Source organism: Microcaecilia unicolor, chromosome 1 (assembly GCF_901765095.1).
Source record: "Microcaecilia unicolor chromosome 1, aMicUni1.1, whole genome shotgun sequence".
NCBI classification, from domain to species: domain Eukaryota; kingdom Metazoa; phylum Chordata; class Amphibia; order Gymnophiona; family Siphonopidae; genus Microcaecilia; species Microcaecilia unicolor.
Window position 1 is genome coordinate 238,226,186 of NC_044031.1, and position 22,753 is coordinate 238,248,938.

The 22,753-nt window shown below is 40.7% G+C and overlaps 1 protein-coding gene across 1 annotated transcript in view; it reads right to left on the reverse strand.

Moving 5' to 3' along the window:
- Positions 1-22,753, reverse strand: part of GABBR2 (gamma-aminobutyric acid type B receptor subunit 2) — a 1,273,589-nt gene that overhangs the window by 898,168 nt on the left and 352,668 nt on the right. The window contains exon 2 of the mRNA XM_030209562.1: positions 21,098-21,235. Coding sequence (XP_030065422.1) covers positions 21,098-21,235 — 138 coding nt within the window. The remainder of the gene's footprint in view (positions 1-21,097; positions 21,236-22,753) is intronic.

The following is a 22,753-nucleotide window of genomic DNA, read 5'->3' on the forward strand; positions in this document are numbered from 1 at the left end:
GGAAGAGTCCCTTCCACGAGTTTGAAAAAACTTACCATCGCAAATTGTGCCATTGATGTTGATTGCAAGCACTGCCATGGAAGACAGGGTCACTTGGGAGATTGAGGACCCAGCTGTATCATAAGGAAGAGCTCTTCCACAGAGGATTTGGGAAGCTCTTACCATCTTGAACTGCGCTGCTGATGCTGAGTGTAGGTACTGCTGTGGTTGACTCAGTCACTTGGAAAATTGAGACCCAATGCTTGATAAGAAAGATTTCTTCTGTGGTATACGGCCACGAGAACATGGCCACAGTATGTGCCCAAAAGGGTGTGACTAAAGGGGCAGATTCTGTCCCTATGGACTCCCTTCACAACTTCTAAAGAGGATGGAATGTGAGATTCTAGTTTTTTTTCTTCTTTGAAGGAGAAACTATCTGCTCTAGAAGCTCAAAGAGGGACTATATAAGGACCTATGGATCAACATGTGTGCTCTGTAATAAGAAAGGGCTCAAGTGAATGCCTTACCTTCCACCAAGGTTTCTCATGTTGGGTGAGTGAACCCCACCTCCTCAACTTATTTATGATTTGGAAGGGAAAGGGTCCGCAAGTGAGATGGCCCTTAATTCCCCTAGTGATGGCATCTCACGTGGGGTTTTACCTTCCAAGTCCTCTGGTGTTGTTCTTAAGTCTGGGGATATTGTCTTGCCTACTTCAGTAAAGAGCCCTTCTCTGAGTCATAACTCTGTTTTCTGATAGTTAAGTAAGATTTAAAGATGTTCTGCTAGCTGTGACATCAGGTACTTTATCACAATTCTGCAAATTTCTTGAGGTTTTCTTTGAGAAGATGGCAAAGAAGAAGAAAGCAATTTCTTTGGAACAGCATGTGGGATCTGTGGCGTCTCAATTGTCTTCAATGCAAAATGTAACAGCTACAGCTGAGAAAGATAGTTTAATGATTCATATGAAGTTGGAGAATTTAGAGAATGAATCTAGGGCATGAAATTTACATATTTTGAATTTTCCTGTGAACTCACTATCTTGCATCCATGGTACTAATGAAAATGTACTTGAAAGACATATTACAGTTTTCAAACCCTAAGTCTATGGGAATGATACATGGTTTCTGTTTACCCTGGGGTGTTAAGAGTAGTAAATGATGCAGGTGCACAAATGGATGGTTTGGATGTATCTAAATTTCTAGTCATCTCACGATTTAATTGATAAAAGAGCTATGCTTAATTGTAATTTTTCAATCTGAGGAGCAGAAATTAGCAGTGCTTAAGGCTTAGGGCTCCTTTTACTTAGGTGTGGCATACCAAGGGCGGGGCAATGGGGGTGGTCTGCCTGGGTGTAAATAAAAAGGGGGTGCTCTGCTTCCGCTGCTACCAACTCATCCTTCTATTCAGGCTGCCGGCACCACTGTTGCCTCTCCTCCACAGTCCCCAGTTTCCACCTGCCCATCGTCAGCTCCCTCGCTAGTTCCTTTCTCGTTTTTGCCACCCGGTGCCCTGCATTTTAAAAATCTAATCTTTGAATCGGCAGCACGTCTGGAAAAGAAGCAGATTGCCTTGGGCCTTCCCTGTGTTCCGCCCTCACGGAAATAGGAAGTTACATCAGAGGAGGGTGGGACACAATGAGGGAAGGCCCAAGGCGATCTGCTTCTTACACAGACACGAGACGCTGCATGCTGGCGCTGCGCTGCCGATTCATTCGTCTCTTTTCCAAGCTGAAGAGCCCTAATCTCTTTAGCCTTTCCTCATATGAGAGAAGTTCCATCCCCTTTATCATTTTGGTCGCTCTTCTTTGAACCTTTTCTAATTCTGCTATATCTTTTTTGAGATATGGCGACCAGAACTGAACGCAATACTCAAGGTGTGGACATTATAGTATCTTCGGTCTTATTCACCATCCCTTTCTTAATTCCTAGCATCCTGTTTCCTTTATTGGCTGCTGCCGCACACTGAGCAGAAGATTTCAGCATATTATCTACAACACCACCCTGATTTTTTCTTGAGCACTGATCTCCAAGGTGGACCCTAGCATCAGGTAACTATGATTTGGATTATTCTTTCCAATGTGCATCACCTTGCATTTGTCCATTTTATCTGCCATTTAGATGCCCAGTCTTCCAATTTCCTAAGGTCTTCCTGCAATATTTCATAGTCCGCATGTGTTTTAAGAAGCTTGAATAGTTTTGTATCATCTGGAAATTTGATCATCTCACTTGTCGTTCTGATTTCCATATCATTTATAAATATGTTAAATAGTACTGGTCCCAGTACAGATCCCTACGGCACTCCACTGTTCACCCTCTTCCATTGAGAGAAATGACCATTTAACCCTACCCTCTGTTTTCTGTCCAATAACCAATTCCTAATCCACACCAGAACCTTGCCTCTCATCCCATGACTCTTTCATTTTCTCAGAAGTAACTTTATGAAAAGCTTTCTGAAAATCTAGATACACTACATCAACCAGAAATGAAGCAAATTGGTTAGGCAAGACTTCCCTCGGCTGAACCCATGCTGACTTTGTCTAATTAAATAATGTTTGTCTACGTGTTCTGTAATTTTAGTCTTTATAATAGTTTCCACTATTTTGCCCGGCACCGACATCAGCTTACCAGTCTATAATTTCCCAGATCACCCCTAGAATCCTTTTTAAAAATCGGTGTCACACTGGCCACCCTTCAATCTTCAGGTACTATGGAAGATTTTAACGACAGGTTACATATTACTAACAGCAGATCAAAAATTTCATGCTTGAGTTCTTTGAGTACCCTTGGATGTATGCCATCTGGTCCAGGTGATTTACTACTCTTTAATTTGTCAGTTTGGTTCAGTACATCTTCCAGGTTCACTGAGGTTTCTTTCAGTTCCTTCACATCAACACCCTTGTAAACCATTTCCTGTACAGGCAGATCTCTTATATCTTCTTCCGTAAAGACAGAAGCAAAGAATTCATTCAGTTTCTCTGCTATGGCCTTGTCCTCCCTAAGTGCCTCTTTTTGTGTTCTTAGGACCCAAGTACCATGGCTTAAAGTTAAGCAATTTATTTATGCACTACTTGGTTTTAAATTTGCAGGTTAAGGCATAAAAAACACAGTATAATGTGTGATGATTAGCTGCCTAAAGACACAGCACGACTTCGGTTTGTGACAGTCTGTCTGAGAATTTATGAGCACATTAAAAATTAATATTTTTAATGCTTGTTATTGAAGATAAGGACATTATTTGACACTCATACTTTTTTTTAAATTACTTTTTAAGAGTTGGACATCCTTTCTAAAATGCTGTTCCAGACCACACACAATTCCACTATATTTAACGATCCCTCAAGAAGCAGTGTCTTATAATTTAAACATATTCAGACAGCAGTCTGCTATAAAGACTCAACACACATCAAATCTTGTAAAATGTTCTAAACTCCTGTCTGATGCTATGACAAACTAAAATTATATTCAAGTTTTGATGTCACTGCTCAGTAAATGCAACACAGTCCCTCCAATGCAAAAAAACAATGAACAAGCTTGTACAAAAACTTACCATACTATAACAGCACTAACTCCAAGCACTCAAAAAGCAACAACCTTATCTGTGAAAAGGCAGCATTTTAAATATTACATCAGGCAATAAAACACCAATATATTACCTAGTGAGAAAATAAAAAATTGGACTGCTATAAGATCTCTACACAGAAATTGCATACTAACAAAATACTGTGTCTTGGTCACATACATAAAACACACAGAGATCCTCAAGAAACATGGGACTACAAATCAGTAACAGAGATATGAAGGCAATAAACCAGATTGGAGGGTGTAACATCGATTTTTTGAAAAGGTTCCAGAAGAGATCCAGGAAATTATAGACCGGTGAGTCTGACGTTGATGCCAGGCAAAACGGTAGAGACTATTATAAAGAACAAAATTACAGAGCAAATTCAAAAGCATGGATTAATGAGACAAAGCCAACATGGATTTAGTGAACGGAAATCTTACCTCACCAATCTACTACATTTCTTTGAAGGGGTGAACAAACATGTGGATAAAGGTGAGCCGGTTGATATTAGTGTATCTGGATTTTCAGAAGGCGTTTGACAAAGTACCTCATGAAAGACTCCAGAGGAAATTGGAGCGTCATGGGATAGGAGGTAGTGTTCTTTTGTGGATTAAAAACTGGTTAAAAGAAAACAGAGAGTATTATTTTTTTTTTGTTACATTTGTATCCTGTGCTTTCCCAATCATGGCAGGCTCAATGTGGTGGGCAATGGAGGGTTAAGTGACTTGCCCAGAGTCACAAGGAGCTGCCTGTGCCAGGAATCAAACTCAGTTCCTCAGGACCAAAGTCGACCACCCTAACCACTAGGCCACTCCTCCACTCCATGGAGTGGTCAGTATTCTCAATGGAGAAAGGTAGTTAGTGGGGTTCCCCAGGGGTCTGTACTGGGACCGCTGTTTTTTAACATATTTATAAATGACCTAGAGATGGGAGTAACTAGTGAGGTAATTAAATCTGCTGATGACACAAAGTTATTCAAAGTTGTTAAATCGCGGGAGGATTGTGATTAAATTACAAGAGGACCTTACGACACTGGGAGACTGGGCATCTAAATGACAGATGACGTTTAATGTGAGCAAGTGCAAAGTGATGCATGTGGGAAAGAGGAACCCGAATTATAGCTACGTCATGCAAGGTTCCACGTTAGGAGTAACCGACCAAGAAAGGGATCTAGGTTTCATCATTAATGATACGTTGAAACCTTCTGCTCAGTGTGCTGCTGTGCCCAAGAAAGCAAATAGAATGTTAGGTATTATTACGAAAGGAATGGAAAACAAAAATGAGGATGTTATAATGCCTTTGTATTGCTCCATGGTACGACCGCACCTCAAATATTGTGTTCAATTCTGGTCGCCGCATCTCAAAAAAGATATAGTGGACTTAGAAAAGGTGCAGAGAAGGGCGACGAAAATGATAAAGGGGATGGGACGACTTCCCTATGAGGAAAGGCTAAAGTGGCTAGGGCTCTTCAGCTTGGAGTAAAGGCAGCTGAGGGGCGATATGATAGAGGTCTATAAAATAATGAGTGGAGTTGAACGGATAGATGTGGAGCGTCTGGTTACGCTTTCCAAAAATACTAGGACTAGGGGGCATGCGATGAAGCTACAATGTAGTAAATTTTAAACGAATCAGAGAATATTTTTCTTCACTCAACGTGTAATTAAACTCTGGAATTCGTTGCCAGAGAATGTGGGAAAGGCGGTTAGTTTAGCGGAGTTTAAAAAAGGTTTGGACGGCTTCCTAAAGAAAAAGTCTATAGACCATTATTAAATGGACTTGGGGAACATCCACTATTTCTGGGATAAGCAGTATAGAATGTTTTGTACTTTTTTGTGATCTTGCCAGGTTGGAAACAGGATACTGGGCTTCATGGACCTTTGGTCATTCCCAATATGGCAATACTTATGTACTTATGTAACCAGTGTGTCACCAAGAGCTGAGAGGTGTATCACCAAAAATATGACAGAAAACAGCAAGCCTTTGCTTTTGGTATATCAAATCCCATCTGAAACTCGTTGCTGAAGGAAGTGGTAACAGCGGTTAACGTGTCTGGGTTTATAAAAGGTTTGGACAAGTTCCTGGAGGAAAAGTCCATAGTCTGCTGTTGAGACAGACATAGGGAAGCCACTGTTTGCCCTTGGATTGGTAGCATGGAATGTTGGTACTTGTGACCTGGATTGGCCACTATTGGAAAACAGAATATTGGGCTAGATGGACTATTGGCCTGACCCATTATGGCTATTCTTATGTTTCTTTCTTTTTTTCTTAACAATCATGGGTGCCTGTGGGCTGGGGCGAGCAGAGCAGGGAATCAAGTACTTGAAATCCACATAACTAATCCTTTCTGCTTCACTGTTACCCACAATGCTCTCTGCTGCCACCAGCCCAACAGGAAATGTTGCAAGTCTACTCTTCCCCAGCCAACAGTCATCACCTTTCTTTGCATCATTTTCAGCAATAATGAATGAATGATATGTAAGGTGTCTGGAAAAAACGGGACTCCCCGATATTTTTCTCCGAATAACCAAAAAACAGGCATTTAAACCAGGTTTTAGTTGGTGTAAATGGTTGTGCCTAAATTTTAGTCGCAGGAAGGGCAGTACATACATTTTAAAACCGTGCCTAACTTCAAGCGAGGTTTATAGAATAGTGCTAAATGCATTTTTTTCACCGCCATATATAGAATCTGGTCCTACATGGTATTCTCTTTGTTTCTTTTTTTTATATTTTATATCTTTTAGATTGTAGACCATTTAGTCCTCTGCATCAGAAAAGGTAGTCTAGGAAATTTGAATAAACGATAAATGATAAACTTAGCATGCCAGATACACCCGAAGCTTGCCCCAACTTCCTATCACTTAGGTACTCTCACCACTTCTGGTTCCAATCCTTCTCCCCATGTTGGATGTAGAACTGGCAGCAGCTTTATTCTCCTTACTCCCCTTGGAGATGGGCCCTTCCCCGATGACCCCTTCCATCTCCATCTTCAGGCATGCTGTGGCTCAGACTTACAAGACCTTCTCACTCAATACTGCTTTCCTTAGCCTCTGAATTAGAGAATCAGGGTCCTAATGGGCCAGGACAGGAAACTCACCCCACTACATCTTCACTTTGGATTTTCCCCTGTGGGAAGAAACAGAAGAACTTAGGCACCTACCTACACCATGGCATTATACTTCCCTCCAATGTCCAAGGCACTCCTTGGGCTTCTCCAGATTATACTGGTTCTGCTATGGAGCATGGACCCAGAATGTTCCTCCTGTTATTGCAAGGAAGGTAATTTATGTCATCCTACTACAGGTGTTTAATGTGACAGCATGTGCTAACAGTTAACATGACACCGTGCTGTTACCCTACATTACAAAATGTATTGAATGCCTAATGTGCCTTAGTAAATAGACCTATATCGATAAATTTATATATGGATGCTCCTGCACTGTATTTTTCCACAGTTTTTAGTCCAGTGCTATATAATTCAAAAGAGAAAAATGTCTCAAAATAAGATTTAGACGACATATCTAAAATGCCCCTCATAATCAAAAAGTAATTTAAGCATTAAACAAAAAATACAGTGAAGATGAAAAAGGTAAAAAAAAACTGCAATTTTTATTCTTATTGTAAGATAAGTGCCCTAAACCACCAAATATAATGTTTTAGGATTACTGGTGTATGCAAGATATAAAATTATCTCAGTCTGACACACACCTTTTTGCCAGAGTATACTAGAGGAAATTGAAAATGACAATCAAAATGCATACTGTAAATACAATCTTATTCCCATACAGCAGATAAGGCATTATTTGGCAAATTTTCATCTTAAAACATTTTCCAAAGTTGGAAGTTTACTCTACAGATGCCACTCATTGGAATGTGAAAAACTATAAGAAGATGATAAAGACAGAATTAAACTCACATACTTGTAGTAGAATTATCTATTATATACGCCAAGGTAGGTTAAATGACACTAAGAAAAAAACAAACATACAATGGTTCATGAGATACATACATTAAAACATAAATAAACATTTGCCTATGTAAACTGAATGATAAACATTGTTCATCTTCCTTGTGATTTATTATATGGACCTCATTCACTGATGTCTTTTAATAAATTAGAGCAGATCTGTCCCAGTTCAGTCCTCGAGGGCTGTAAGCAGATCAAGTTTTCAGGATATCCCTTATAAATACGCATGAGAAAGATCTCAATACAATGAATGTAGTAGGTAAGCAAATCTTTCCAATCCATATTCATTAGGGATACCCTGGCAACCTGGTCTGTTTTCAGCCCTTGAGGAATAATCTTGGACAAGCCTGAATTAGAGGATAACTTTATAAAGTATGTGCTAGCAGTTACATGCTTATTATGGACACATAAATGCCAAAATTTCACCTAATCACTACTCTCTAAGGGTTTTTTTTTACTAAGCCATAGTAGTGTTTTTAGCTCGCAGTAGAAATCAGCAGGTGATAAACACTGAGACGCCTATAGGAATATAGTGGCATCTTGGCTTTGATTTCTACTGTGAGCTAAAAATGCTACTGCAGCTTAGTAAAAGACACCCTAAACATGCACACATCATACATACTGTGAGTTTAACAGGTGGCTATACACATAGAGCAGAAACATAGCCAGGTTGTGACTTTAGGGGCAGTGGAGAGCAGACTGAGTAGGCGCAAGGGACTGCGTGAACAAGAGTTGAATAACCATTGGGCTTATTTTTGAAAGTGATCGCCGGCCATCTTCCGACATAAATCGGGAGATGGCCGGCGATCTCTCAAAAGCGGCAAAATCAGTATAATCGAAATCAGCTTTTTTGACACCATCGCCGCTTTCCCGTCACCGAGCCAGCGAAAGTTCAAGGGGGCGTGTCGGCAGCATAGCGAAGGCGGCACATGGACGGACATGGGCGTTGCTACCAGATGGCCGGCTTCCGCGGATAATGGAAAAAAAAGCAGCGTTAATCAGTATTTTGCCGGGTTTACTTGGTCCTTTTATTTTCACAACCAAGCCTCAAAAAGGTGCCCCAACTGACCAGATGACCACCAGATGGAATGGGGGATGACCTCCCCGTACTCCCCCAGTGGTCACCAACCCCCTCCCACACTAAAAAAATAAAAATAAAAACCTTTTTTGCCAGCCTGTATGCCAGCCTCAAATGTCATACCCAGCTCTCTGACAGCAGTATGCAGGTCCCTGGGCCATTTTTTGTTGGTTGCAATGGACTTCAGGCAGGCGGACCCAGGCCCACCCCCCCTACCTGTTACACTTGTGGTGCTAAGTGTTCAGCCCTCCAACCCCCCCCCCCCCAAAACCCACTCTACCCACATGTAGGTGCCCCCCTTCACCCATAAGGACTATGGTAGTGGTGTAGAGTTGTGGGGAGTGGGTTTTGGGGGGATTTGGGGGGGCTCAGCACCCAAGGTAAGGGAGCTATGCACCTGGGAGGTATTTGTATATATTTTTTTAATTTTTAGAAGTGCCCCCTAGGGTGCCCGGTTGGTGTCCTGGCATGTCAGGGGGACCAGTGCACTACAAATGCTGGCTCCTTCCATGACCAAATGCCTTGGATTTCGCCGGGTTTGAGATCGCCGGCATTTTTTTTCCATTATTGCTGAAAAACAAAACTGGCCATCTCAAACCCGGCAAACTCTGGCATTTGGCCGGGCCAAACCGTATTATCGAAAGAAAAGATGGCCGGCCATCTTTTTCAATAATACGGTTCTGCCAGTTGTTTGCGGCGGTGCCAAAATAGATTGCCGGCAATCTATTTCGCCGGCGCCGTTCAATTATTCCCCTCCATGTAACATTCATTTAATTGTTATGTAAGCCACATTGAACTGGAGTCACTTATGGGCTAATGTAGGGTAAAAATATCATAAATAATCATAAGTAATAGAGAGGGAAGAGAATGACAGAGTAATACAAAATCAATTGTTTAGGAAACCAAGACTCAAAATGATAGCCATTCAATTAGAGGGTGTACACAAGGTGTAAGGAGTAACCTGATGGCAAAAATCACTGCCAGACCCTCACCTAGATGGCCAAAACCAGAGCTTTTTTTGAGGGGTACCTGGGGGTACTGAGTACCGGCACCTTTTCCATTGTCTGCTAAAATTGACCCATGGACCCCCAAGTTTTAATAAAAGAGCTCAGGCTCTACATATCAATTCTGCCTCGTCATAGATTCTGTGACTGGTTTTAGGGGGCCTGGCTATTATGGGGTGGGTCCCTCAATGATCACTCCACTCCTGAAGGGTGGCCTAGCATTTGAGTACTGGCACCTTTTTTGCTAGGAAAAACGCACTGGCCAAAACGATTACTAAAGATATATGACTACATTTCTGGAGTGACTTGTGACAAGTATGGAACAGAACTGTACTGAATATTTGTATTCAAACCAATTTGGCCCTGAATTGTGCCCTAAATACATGATTCGTAATTGGCCGAATAAATTCGAAGACAAATAATCCGGGGCTGTACTATGCGCATTGTCCCTCCCGCTGCACCTTGCAAAACCACTTTTAGTTCCTCCCCACTCACCTGCTCAACCACAGCTAACGAGGATTGCCTGTTCTGGCCAGGCCTTTTGTTGAAAAAAGCCTGACAGAATCAGTGACAGTTGGGGAAAACCCACCCCCAGGGACTAGAAGCACTGCAGGCAGCAGATCCAGCCCCCGCAGTGATGTCAGCAGCAGTCCTGTTGTCTAATTGGGCACAGGAGTTGAGCCCTCCCAGTGATATCAGCAGTAGTCCCACTGTCTGATTGGGCACAGGAATTAAGACAGCTGGGACTGGGAAAGTGCAGCTTGGTAAGCCCTAACCCCTGCCAGCTGAAATGATGTTTGGGGCTGGAGCAGCTTTAAACAGTGAGTTCGGGGACAGCAGACAATGAGAGCCAGTGCAGCAGTTTTAATGTTAATAAATAGTGTGCAGCATGACTGCAGTTGAGCAGGTGAGGGGAAGGAACTAAAGGGGAATCAGGGAACAACATCTATTTGGGAGGGTGGGCAGGGGTTTGCGAGGTGCAGTGACATCTGCATTCTGTCATGCAAGCGTTTGGCTTCAATTCTAATGGTTCTATTGTTTTTAAAATACTACTGCCAGGGGCGTAGCCCGATACCTAATTTTAGGTGGGCCTGGGCCCAAGATGGGTGGACAAAAGAACCCCACCCCGTCCCATAAGTGATTTGGACTCTCCCTCTCTTGCCTGCATGCCATATGGTCTCTCAAACATCCCCCCTCAGATTTTCACCAGCAAGTAGCAACTAATACACGCTGTTCATGTTTGCCCCACAGCCTTCCCTCTGATGCAAATTCCTGTTTCCGCATAGGCGGGAATACATCAGAGGGAAGGCTGTTGGGCTGGTGCAAGCAGTACGTATCAGTCGCTGCTTGCTGCAGGCGAAGATCTGCTATTTACAAGGTATGCAGGAGGGACAGTTGTTAGGAATTTTCGGCTAGTGAGGCTTGGGGATCCCTGCCAGCCACATCAAAGGTATGGTGCTACTGGGTGGGTCTGAGCCCAAAGTGGGTGGGCCTTGGCTACGCCACTGACTACTGCTTTTCCATTTGAACAGAAGTTAAAGCACTACTATACAAATGCACCTTGAGCTACTGCTGAAAAGACGTGAGCTAAATCTAAATTCTCTCTCTCCCTCTCTCCAGGCAGCAAAAGCTTAGCACATAGGGTCATTTCAAAATGCCGTGAAATGTGGAGCACATCAATCATAAGGGCAATTATGAATTTTGTAATATTCAAATTATTGAAGATGGAGGATTTGTACTTCCTGTTCCTTTGTTGACCGGAGATCTGGCAGCGATTGCTAAACTAATTTATACTGCAATGGATAAAAAAAAGTCCGGTATGAAATACTTTATGATTATGGATGAAGATCTAAGCAAAGTGATCTGCAGCATGTGCAGAGCAACGATTTCATGAGGCGTCGATCAGTCTAAAAATTTTGCAACCTCTGCTTTAAACAACCACTTAAAGCACGAACATCCTGAGGAATTTAAATTTATGTTGGTGAAGCACGACACTATGGAAATCGAAAGTCCAGTCAGGAAAAATGAAAAACAACAAAGTATAAGAGATTTGATTTTAAGCGTCCTCATTTGCCTCGTTCTCTTCTTTATCGAGATCCAAAGAAGCGGGGGCTGGGAGTACCCAATGTTCTTTGGTATTATCGGGCAGCTCAAACTCAAGCGGCCTTAGAGTAGTACCAGGCTTCTCCTCACAAACTTTGAGTTAAATTAGAGCAGGTGGCTGTGGGACCCTCCCCTCTTCGTGCGCTTATATGGATTCTAAGAAAATATTGCAGCATATTCCTAGACATCTATTCCTCGGTGTTAAACACTTTTTATTATTGGGATGGCCTGACCTGGTAGTGTCACGTTTGTCACCTATTGCGTCAAACCCGTTGTTCCCTCCGGGCCTTGGCCCTGGGCCCTTTGTCCGTTGGGCTTCAGTTGGTCTCACAACATGGAGTCAGTTATATGAGGACGATACTTTCAAATTTTTTGACACTCTAGTAGATGAGTTTTCAATTTTGCCCCATGAGATGTACGCTTACACTCAACTGAAACACTTCTTATCTTCTCCGTCTATCAAGACTCAGGTACTTAGAGAGAACTCATTTTTGGAAGATTTTTGTAAAGACTCAAGGGGTACAAAAGGCCTGATTTCTTGTCTATATAAATTTCAAGATTTCTGGTCAGGCTATTTGTGCACATTGCCTTCGGTGGCAGGATGAGCTTAGGGTGGATGTTAGTGAGGATGATTGGACTCTTATGGAGCGGGCCTCTTTAAAGGTCTCCATTTCTGTCCCCCTGTACTGATGTATTTTGAGCTGTTGCTTCGATATTTGAATAAAGACTTCATGGACATTTTTAAAAAAAGAGATTTGATTTTAAACAAAAAACAATGGATGATAGATAGTCCATAGGCTCAAAAGATTCACAAAGCTATCAGTGAAATGATAGCTGTTTTGTGTCTTCTGTAGATGTCTAGCTTTTCTCTATTGATGAGGAAATTGGCTTCCAGAAGTTGGTAGCAGCTTTAGAACCTAAGAGGTCCTTTTACTAAGGTGCACTGAAAAATGACCTGTGCTGGTGTAGACGCGTGTATTGGATGTGCGCAGGCCCATTTTTTAGCGCACCTGGCCACAAATGGAAGTGTGGCAAAATAAAAATTGGCACGCATCCATTTTGGGCCTGAGACCTTACCGCTACCCATTGACCTTGCGGTAAGGTCTCATGTGTTAACCGGGCAGTAATGATCTACGCGCGTACAATGCCGATTACTGCCCAGTTAGCACCAGTCGCCGGAAAATTTCCAGCACGCTTAGTGGACGTGTGTAAAAAATGAAATTACCACCCGGGCCACATGGTAGCCAGGTGGTAGTTCAAAATTGACGTGCGTAGGATGTGCGTACATGCCTACGCAGCTTTGTAGAGGGGCCCCTAAATATAAATTGCCATCAAGGAAGAATTTTTCAGAAAAGGCCATCCTGTCACTGCATGAAATGATCAAAGGTAATGTTCAACAGGTTTTTATAAGGCAAATAAAATATCTCTCACAACTGATTGATGGGCATCTTACTGATCACTGGATTAGCAATGATTTTCAGCAACAGTTTGCTGTCTTGCATTGTGAGTATTTTCATGGTAGTCACACTGGAGCTCTTCTAGCCAAAGTTCTGTTGGAAATGCTCACAAAGTGGAACATTGAGAAAAGCTAAGTCCATATTGTCTTTTGAGACAATAGAGCCAACATAACTAAAGCTCTGAAAGATGCAGGGGTCTGTGGATTCAGTTTTTTGCTCATATATATTCATGATTCCTTATTCTCACAGCCTTCTATCATGTCATTAATTCACACATCCAGAAAACTGAATGGACATTTAAAACATTCTTCCAGTACTACATCTCATCTACAAGCCATTCAGCTTGAATCGTGTCTGCCTCAGCATCAGCTGCTAACTGATGTGATGACTAGATAATTCAACATTTTATGTTGGAATGTTTGCTTGAACAAAAAAGGGCTGTACTACTTTACAGTTCTGAAGTGGATGATGTCAAGGGACTTGGTGCCTAAAAATTCCATGCGGAAAATATTTCCAACTAAACATATTCTATAAGTGCCACCTAGATTTAGGCGTGGTATACAGAATGCGTTTAGTCAATACCCCAGTGCTTAAAACTATGTGCCCCTGAAAACGTGGCTTAAATCCCGGCGTGTAGATTTAGGCACAGAGGACAATATTCTATAACTATGAGCGTACATTTTGGAACACCCATGAAACTGCCATTTCCCCGCCCGTAACCAAGCCCCTTTTTGTCTGCACCTATTAGAAGTTAGGCGCACTGCGTTACAGAATATACTTAGCAAGTTGTGCGTATAAATTCTAATTATTGCCAATTAGTGCCCATTATTGCTTGTTAAGTGCTGTTATCAAACTAAAACATCTACTTCATGCACTTGATTAACGTCTTTTATTAGGTAACATTTAGAGAACAGACTTTAAGTGGTGCATGAGCATTAAGTGAGCAAGAGGAGTTAAAGGCCTTTACTAAGGGGTATAGTAACTGGTTCCATTACCTGTGGATGGTGAGTAGCATGAAGTCAGTCAGGTCTTTGCCCCTAAAAAGCAAGGATCAGTGCAGGTGTAAACATTGACTAGTCGATATTCAAAGTGATTTAAATGGAAAAAGGCCCTGCCAACTTAAATTGCGCTCTGTGGGTAGTCCACCTGTTATGATTCTACTGAGACAGGCAGGGGAATGACTGGGACTCACTTCTGATTGGCCTGTCAGGGATTGAGCTTACGTCTGAAGCAGCAGACGTCAGAAGTCAGACCTTATTTAAAATTACCTCTCCCTACTGTGGATGCTGTAGCGTTAATTCCTGTCAGCTGAGCTCTGGTTCTCTTACTCTGTCTGTGCTTGTGGCACAGTATGTATTTGGAGGAGTTTTGTTTGCTCTCCTTTTGTTTGTGGTCTCCGTGTGTGTGTGTGTGCTGGTTGTAACCAGCATGTCCTTGATTGCTTCTTTGCAGTACAGCTGGGTCTATCTTCTGCCTTATTTCTCCCTGCCTCTGTTAGGTAGCCTTTCTGTCCGTGGTAAGCTCGTTCCTACTTTGTTTAAGTTTCCCTTTACTCAGTGTTAACCCTTTATGTGCAGAACTTGATATTTGCCTTCTGTGAGTCCTGCTTCTGTTAGGCAGCCTTCTGTCCGTGGTAAGCTCGATCCTTCTTTGTTTGTTTAAGTTCCCTTTACTCAGTGTTAACCCTTTATGTGCAGAGCTTGATATTTCCCTTCTGTGAGTCCTACTTCTATTAGGCAGCCTTTCTCTGGTGTCTGCCGTATCCCTTTCTGTACTATTGTGTGCCTGCTTCTTTCCTGTCCTTATTTAAAAGCAGCCCTTTCCTTCAGTTTGTTTTTCCCTGTTTAGCCATTCCTGTGGAGCTTCGCTCTTGCAGATTCCGTGTCTATAGTATCCCATTCTGTCCCCGGCTTTTCCTTTTTCCCTGTGGGCTTTGCCCTCCACTACCTGAGTTCTGGTGTAACCTTTGTTTGTATTCTCTCCCTCTGGTCGTAGGCTGTATCCGCAAGTTTTGTCTTTCACCCTTCCCTTTGTCTCTGGCTGACACTGTGCGTGTTGCTTGAGCTCCAGTCCCTTCAGGGACCCCTCATTGTTCTTTTCCCTTCCCTAGTGTATGATTCGGTTCCAGTTCGGCCGTGAGGCCCGTACTCTTGGACTTTGTATGAGTGGGTTCCGGATCGGCCTTGCAGCCCGCCTGAGTGGTCTACCTCCATTTTCTGGTGATGTTTGTTGATTGTCCTGAGTGTGTGGGGCTTTGTGGCCCATGGCATTGCCGCGTGGCTTTGTAAACAGGTGGGTAAATCGGTTAGATTACAAACAGAATATAAAGAATTGCAAGGCAATTTACAAAACTAGAAGATGAGTAACTAATTGGCTAGTGAAACTTAATGTGGACAAGTACAAAAGGAAATGTAATCCAAACTAAAGATTAGACCATGCACTGATATGGATGCATTTATAAATAAATACCACGAGGCATTTATGTAAGTTAAATGATGCTGGCTAGTTTTAGGCAGCAGAAACATGCATAAATGATGGTATTCTAGTAATTTCCATGAATAAGTGGCCTCTTGTGCATGCAAATAACCTATTATAGAATATCAACTAGTGGGAAAGTATGCAACTTGTTTTAATGGTACGCACTTTGCTGGACGGCATGTGCATGGATAGAGTTTAGATGCAGCATGGGCGAAGCGCACAAATATGTGTGAAGATTACAGTATCCTTTAATTTACATATTTATTTCTTGCACTTGTATCCCACATTTTTCACATATTATTATTATTATTTATTGCATTTGTATCCCACATTCCCCCACCTATTTGCAGGCTCAATGTGGCTTACATAGATTTGTTAACATTGTCATTGCAGGATATCAGATACAGTTAGTAGTGTGTAGCGATTCGGAAGGGAAGAAAGAAGAAGGGAGAGAGAGTGGTTAGGGTAGTTATAGAAGGTTAACATCTAGTTTATTACACACTTAATATACCGCTCAAGAGAAGAACTATCAGAGCAGTTTACAATTCCATAATATCAATAATAGAAAGGAAAAGAACTACAACAATAAAAGAAAAAGCCAGGAAAAAGTCAGACTTCTCTTGAGCAGTACATTATGTGTGCAATCAACTTGAACAACTAGGCATGGGTATTTATACCAGCTATAGGGCTGGTGTAAGTGATCTCCCCTTAAATGTATGCACATTTTCTGCCACTTGTGCAACTATTCTATAAGAAAAGTGCTTATTTTTCTACATAGGATAGGTATAAATTGGTGCCTATTTATCATCTTAACCTAGGCATCCTGCTATAGAACCTACTATCTCAAGACCCCTTTTACTAAACCACGCTAGTGATTTCCTGTGCAGCAATGCCGACAAAGCCCATTCACTTTTAATGGGCTTCGTTGGCATTGCTGTGCAGGATTTGCTAGAGTGGTTTGGTAAAAGAGACCCTCAAAGAACGTCAGAAACAAAATAGTTGACTGTATTTGGAAGAAGGAATTGCACATGCCAAATGTGTATCCAGACAAATTGTTTTCCTTAGAATAGGACAATTCGGGAAAATTTAATCTCATTATGAAAATATATCATCAGACCCTAAACAGGACCTTGCAGAAAAGCTTTTTAGCCACAGAATAACAAAGAAAAGAAAAGTGGTGCCCTTTTAGTAAAGGGACATAGATTTCACTGTGTTCATAGGAAGAGATCTGTTGCTTTGTTGAAAACTGAATTCTATAGTACAAACAAATCCTGAAGACTGGAAAAAGGCTTTAATTAAAATTATTTTATAGAAAGAAGCCCATTTTAAACTTTTACCCTCGATGTTCAGCGCTATTTAACCTGCCAGAATTACTGCTGACCAGTTAAATAGCGCTTAATTGGCTGTCCACCGATATTCAGCGCAGGATACCTGGCTATCCCCCGCTGAATATCCCTGGTTAGCAGTTAGTATATAGCTGGTTATATCAGCCAATATAACCAGCTATCCGCTGATTTTTAAACCTGATTTAGTGCCCGTGTTTGGCCACGTGAAAGTGTGGGATATCTTTGGCCAGTTTAAAGATAACCATCTAAGTCTGAATATCGACTTAGCCAGGTATCTTTAAACCGGCTAAAATAAACCGAATATTCAATGCCGGTCACTGGAAATGGCCCGGCATTGAATATCCTGATTCAGCGCCAACCACGGGAGTTAGCCAGTCTAAACCCCACGGTCTGAATATTGACCCTTTACACTTTACGTTAGATGAATGTGTGAGTGTGTTTATATACCATATATTGTATATAACAAACACCTACACATATGTGTGTGTGTGCAGATATGTTATATATACTCTGTATATACAGATACACACATATTTAAATATTTTACTAATGAAAAAGCTTTGTATTTTAATGAAAATTTTGAAATCTATATTACAAATAAATGTTAACATAGGAAATAACATTCCATTCATTGGTACCTTAAAAAAGTATTTAATGAATGCTGAATAAGCACTGTGCAATTGAAAGCATAAGTTTCTGCTTGGTGAGCTAAGCCTTTGTACAAAAGCCCAGGTTTAATTCACTTGGAGGTTGTGTTCTGTGTATTGGATTTCCTTTTACGTTTTCGTTATTTGTGAATGACTCATCAAGTTGTTTTTTTTCTTTATTGATTTAAGTCTATGTTGTTCCCCTGATTGATTACTTTTTTGCCTATGGGATTTCTTTACTTTTCACTCTTCCCTTGAAGCACACAGATCCTGAGCCAAGATAGGGGCTATGTGAGCATCTAATTATGAATAGCCTGAAAGATGCACAATTCCATATGGCAGATTTGCTAGGTAAGCTGGACTGTGAATAGCTTTTAGTGTTCTTCATGCTTTAGCCAGCGGAGCAGAGGTTACACCTCCAAAAAAGCATCTCTGATGTGGTTCGCATCACTAGGACGAAACAGCTTTCTCAGAGAAACAGAAGCCTGTCACTAGGTAGCAATGCATATTTTAATCAAACAACAATAAAATGACTTTTACTTTAACTGTATGTGTTTTTATATTGTAATCTGATTCAATAATTTGAAAAATGCAAAATGCTAAGTTAATAAAGTGAATCAATCAATGATAACTGGGCAGTTTTTGGGTGCTGCCCAAGTTTCATAGGGGAATTTCTGTGGAACAGCAGCTGTTTTTTCCCTGCTTCCTATTGGCTTGTTTTTTTGTTGTTTTGTTTTTGTTTTTTTAGAATCAATGACACTGTTGATTCTAAAAAGCATCTTTCAGGATGGTGTCGTGCTGCTAACATATCTTTTGACTTGTACAACGACTCTTTTAAGACTACCCCAGAAGCAGGTCGTTTAGACCAAAATGCCATTTCAATGCTTGTGGGCGTCTGGTGTGTGGACTTAGTTTCCACAGCACTGTGATTCACATATTCAGATATGTAAATTGGTCGCTGTTTTGCTTTCTAAGTTTTTTGTGCAGAATTGATGTTTTATATATAAATTTTTAAAAAGGCATTTGAGGCAGATGATAAATGCAAGCTGGTGAAGTCCAGATCTGGAATAGCTGTGCGCTATAGGAAATCCAATAACCTGTCTTATACCCATGTATGATGCCTCTTTGCCTAAAACTTAACATATAAAAATTATACACAGATATATTTTTCATTGTTTACTGAGCAAGTATTTTGTTGCCACGTATTGTGCACTCCTGTATCCTTTTCATTGCTTTATAGAGAATATTTTGTTCCGAATTTGCCCTTTTTAGATTAAGTAAACAACAGTAGCATAAGCACAAAGCATTGTGTATCAGGTTGTTTATGTCACACTCAGATACACATAAATTTCAGCTGCAATATGATAACAGTTTGGATTCTCAACAAAAGTGTCTTTCCAACAATGTTTTTACAGAATGCAACTTGCTGGCAACGTTAGTAACTTATGGATGTAATAGACATATCTATCACGTCCCTATCCAAAATAAATAAATAGACTAGCTAGCTACAAAGTCACATTTATTGCTAGATTTACTTATGCATGACACTGCGTTACCATGCGCAAAACATAAGCAAAATGGGGTCGATATTCAGAGCAATTTAAATGGCCAAAAGAGGCTCCTGGCCTGTGCAGGGCTATTCAGTGGCACAACTGGACAGTGTCACTGAATATCCCCTCAAATCACCTATGCCAAACCCAGCTAGTTTGGGGCAGCCTTGGAGGGCAGAATGGAAACTTAGGCATTTAGCAACGATTTTCAGTCCAGTAACCATCTAAGTAACCACATAAAGTTAGGACAGCAAAATACCTGCAACTTAACCGGGCACTAGTCTGAATATTGGACGGTGCCTGCTTAACTTCCGGGTTGACAGTCATACCTGGAAATTCAATGTTGGGAGCCATGCATGACCTGCCCATCGAATATCTAGGGTTGGTTCAGCCCACGGCCAGAAGCGGCTTACTAGTCACTTACCGCTACGTGCTGCATATCAACCCCAAGGTCATTAAAAGATGTTATTAGTAACTAGCTCCATTTTAAAAATGGGATCGGCAATAAAATAATGCATGTATAAAAACGTTAAAGTATGCTAACGCTATTCATTAAATGTACTTTTGCCATTTTCTCTTTTCTTCTGAGAGATCACTTAGGGCCTCTTTTACTAAATCGCTCTAGTGATTCCTGGTGCGGTAAATGAGAGGAAGACCATTCAATTCCTATGGGCTTCCTCTCATTTGCTGAGTGGGAATTGCTAGCATGGCTTTGTGAAAAAAAAGCCCTCAATAATATTTTAAGCATGTATTTTCAGTCTTTATTTAAATTTAAAGAAGTCTTTATTAAACAGTTAAAGACAATACTGAAACCAAGAAAATATCAGATACAGCAAGTCATATAACTGAAAATAAACAGCAATATGTCCCAAAATGGAACAAGTCGCAACAGCAGTTTTCAATACACAACCTAGAAACTTCCATAATTTAGTACAATTTTAAGAAAACAAAAACTCAACCCCACTGAAAAGAAAAGAAAAACCAACAACCCCATCTCATTACCCCTTAAGCTTCTGCAAACGGGGCTTCAGTCTTTATTGTATGTCTAATCTAATCTAACAAAAAATACTTGTAGTCCGCAAATGCCCTATCAATTCTATGCAGATTACATATAAAAAGAGACCAGGCAAATCTGGGAAAATACATTAAAAGCAATCAAATAAACCATTATTACGACTAGGAGGTAAACACCCAAACTTACCATATTTTTAAACATTTCTGAAATGAGGAAAATCTATTAAGATATCTAGCAGTTGAAGGGAGATCATCCCACAATTTAACTCCCACAAAAGAAAAAGAAGACTGGAAAATTTTCGTATATCTAATCAACTTAAAAGAAAATAAGTGTAAAACTACAACATCCCTTGACCGCCTAATACAATCAGATCTTGGAAAGATTACCAATGAGAGCATTAGCCAATGGTGCCAAACCATGCAGTATCTTAAAAATAATTGTACAAGCTTTAAAACAGACTCTGGCTTGACTTGGCAGCCAATGAGCTCTAATCAATAATGGGGTCACCCTATCAAACTTCCCACCAAATAAAGTAAACCATCGTAATTGATGTATTTTGTAGAGTCTGTAAAGTAATATACACAAATCACGTATTTCTTGAATTGGCAGATAAACTATTTTTAGTTGTACAATGCATCGGGTTTCAATGATTGCAATCATTATTTGTCATGTTAATTACAGTAAATTCACTACAGATCAGAATAAATGTATTTTATCATTATTAATTTCTTTTCTGCAAATTTTCCTTCAAATCTTGGAAGGAAACCAGTACCTTAATAAAACCATATTGGATATTTTTCCTGTGATATAATCACTTATGTTACAATTTGTCAAGCCACATTTCTCAAGACTTCCTCTACTGTCTGTCCAAGATGGAAAACTAGCATCAAATGACATGCCAAAAATGCTCTTACCTGTACTAAATTCCACCCCTTGAGAGATTCAGCAATGATAGAGGTAACAGATGGGCATACTCCACCAAAAACCATCAAATGATTAGGTCCATATTTTATCGCATCATAGAAAGCTTTCAGCCCTTTTGCGTTGTCACACTAGAAAGAAAAAAAACAAGGCATTAAAATATTTGTTTTACAAAATTATTACAATCATTAAATCAAACTGGATATTTTCAATCCTTAGGTTTTACTTATTTATTTATTTATTTGACTCAATATTAGATATACTGCCCTTCTCCATATATCCTACATCAGAGCAGTGTACAGTTCCACAGCCAGGCAGAACAAGTAGAACAGAGAAAATCAAATCATAAGTACAGTTAGAGACCCAGAAACAAAAGGGATAATAAGATTGTTGTACATTCATCCAACAGTCAGAATCAGGGGTAGATAAAAGGTCCAAAAAGAAAAAAAAAGTAGGGTAGGACAATGGCAAATCCACAACGAGCCAAAATGGAGGTCCAAAACAAGAGGTTTATTAACAAAGCACAACAACTGAACAGACCCGACACGGAGCCGTGTTTCAGTGAAGGTTGCCTGCCTTGAGGTCGCAAAACCTGATGAAGTGCTGTAAAATTGTTCAGTGCTGTGCTATCAGAACAGCTCTATGTATAATTCAAAAATGTATCCACTGCAGAGCTACCTTAATGAAGATACCAAGGCTTCCAAACATGAGAACTACTGCTAATCATTTCTTTAGCGCTACCAGACATACACAGTGCTGTACACATTATATGTAGGCATTTTTTCTGTCCCTAGAGGGCTCAAAATCTAAGTTTTTGTATCTGAGGCAATGGAGGGTTAAGTGACTTGCCCAAGTTCACAAGGAGCTACAGTGGGAATTGAACCCAAGTCTCCAGGATCAAAGCCTGCTGCACTAACCATTAGGCTACTCCTCCACAAAACAAAGCCCACATTTGCAAGACTTGGTACCTTCAGTAAGGTAGCTTTTTCTTTAGCTTTGCTGTGGATAAGTTTCGTAATTATACATACAGCTGTTCTGATAGCACAGCACTGAACAATTTTGCAGCACTTCATCAGATTTTGTGACCCCTGAGGTAAGCGACCTTCACTGAAACACTGCTCCATGTCGGGTCTACAGTTCTGGTGCTTTGTCAATCAATCTCTTGTTTTGGACCTCCATTTTGGCTCCTTGTAGATTTGCCACTGTCCTGCCCTGTGTACATTCATCCAAGACAGCATGAAATGAATTAGAAAGCAAGAGGTATAGCAACAGCCTTAAACCCCAAAAAGTAGGAAAGCCATAAGCCACCCTTCAAATATAAAGAAATAATCTGACCAGAGACCAAAAGACAGTCCAAGTTGTAACACTAGTGCTGAATTTCCAGAGTGTGGGGTTAGGCAAGAAAAAAAGGTGTGGCATGAGCAATCAAATCTCAGCACTCAAGGGGAAGGAACGGACAAAAAGTTCCCTTCTTAGCGAATGAGTGGCAACAGTAAGGAGTCTACAAAGAAGGCATATATCCGTACACAGTGTGAGAAAAGCCAGCATCAAACGTTTAAATTTAATCGTACTTGAAATTGGCAGCCATTGCTGCTCCTACAGGAGAGGTATAACATAAGAACACTGTAGATTCATATAAAATTTTAACT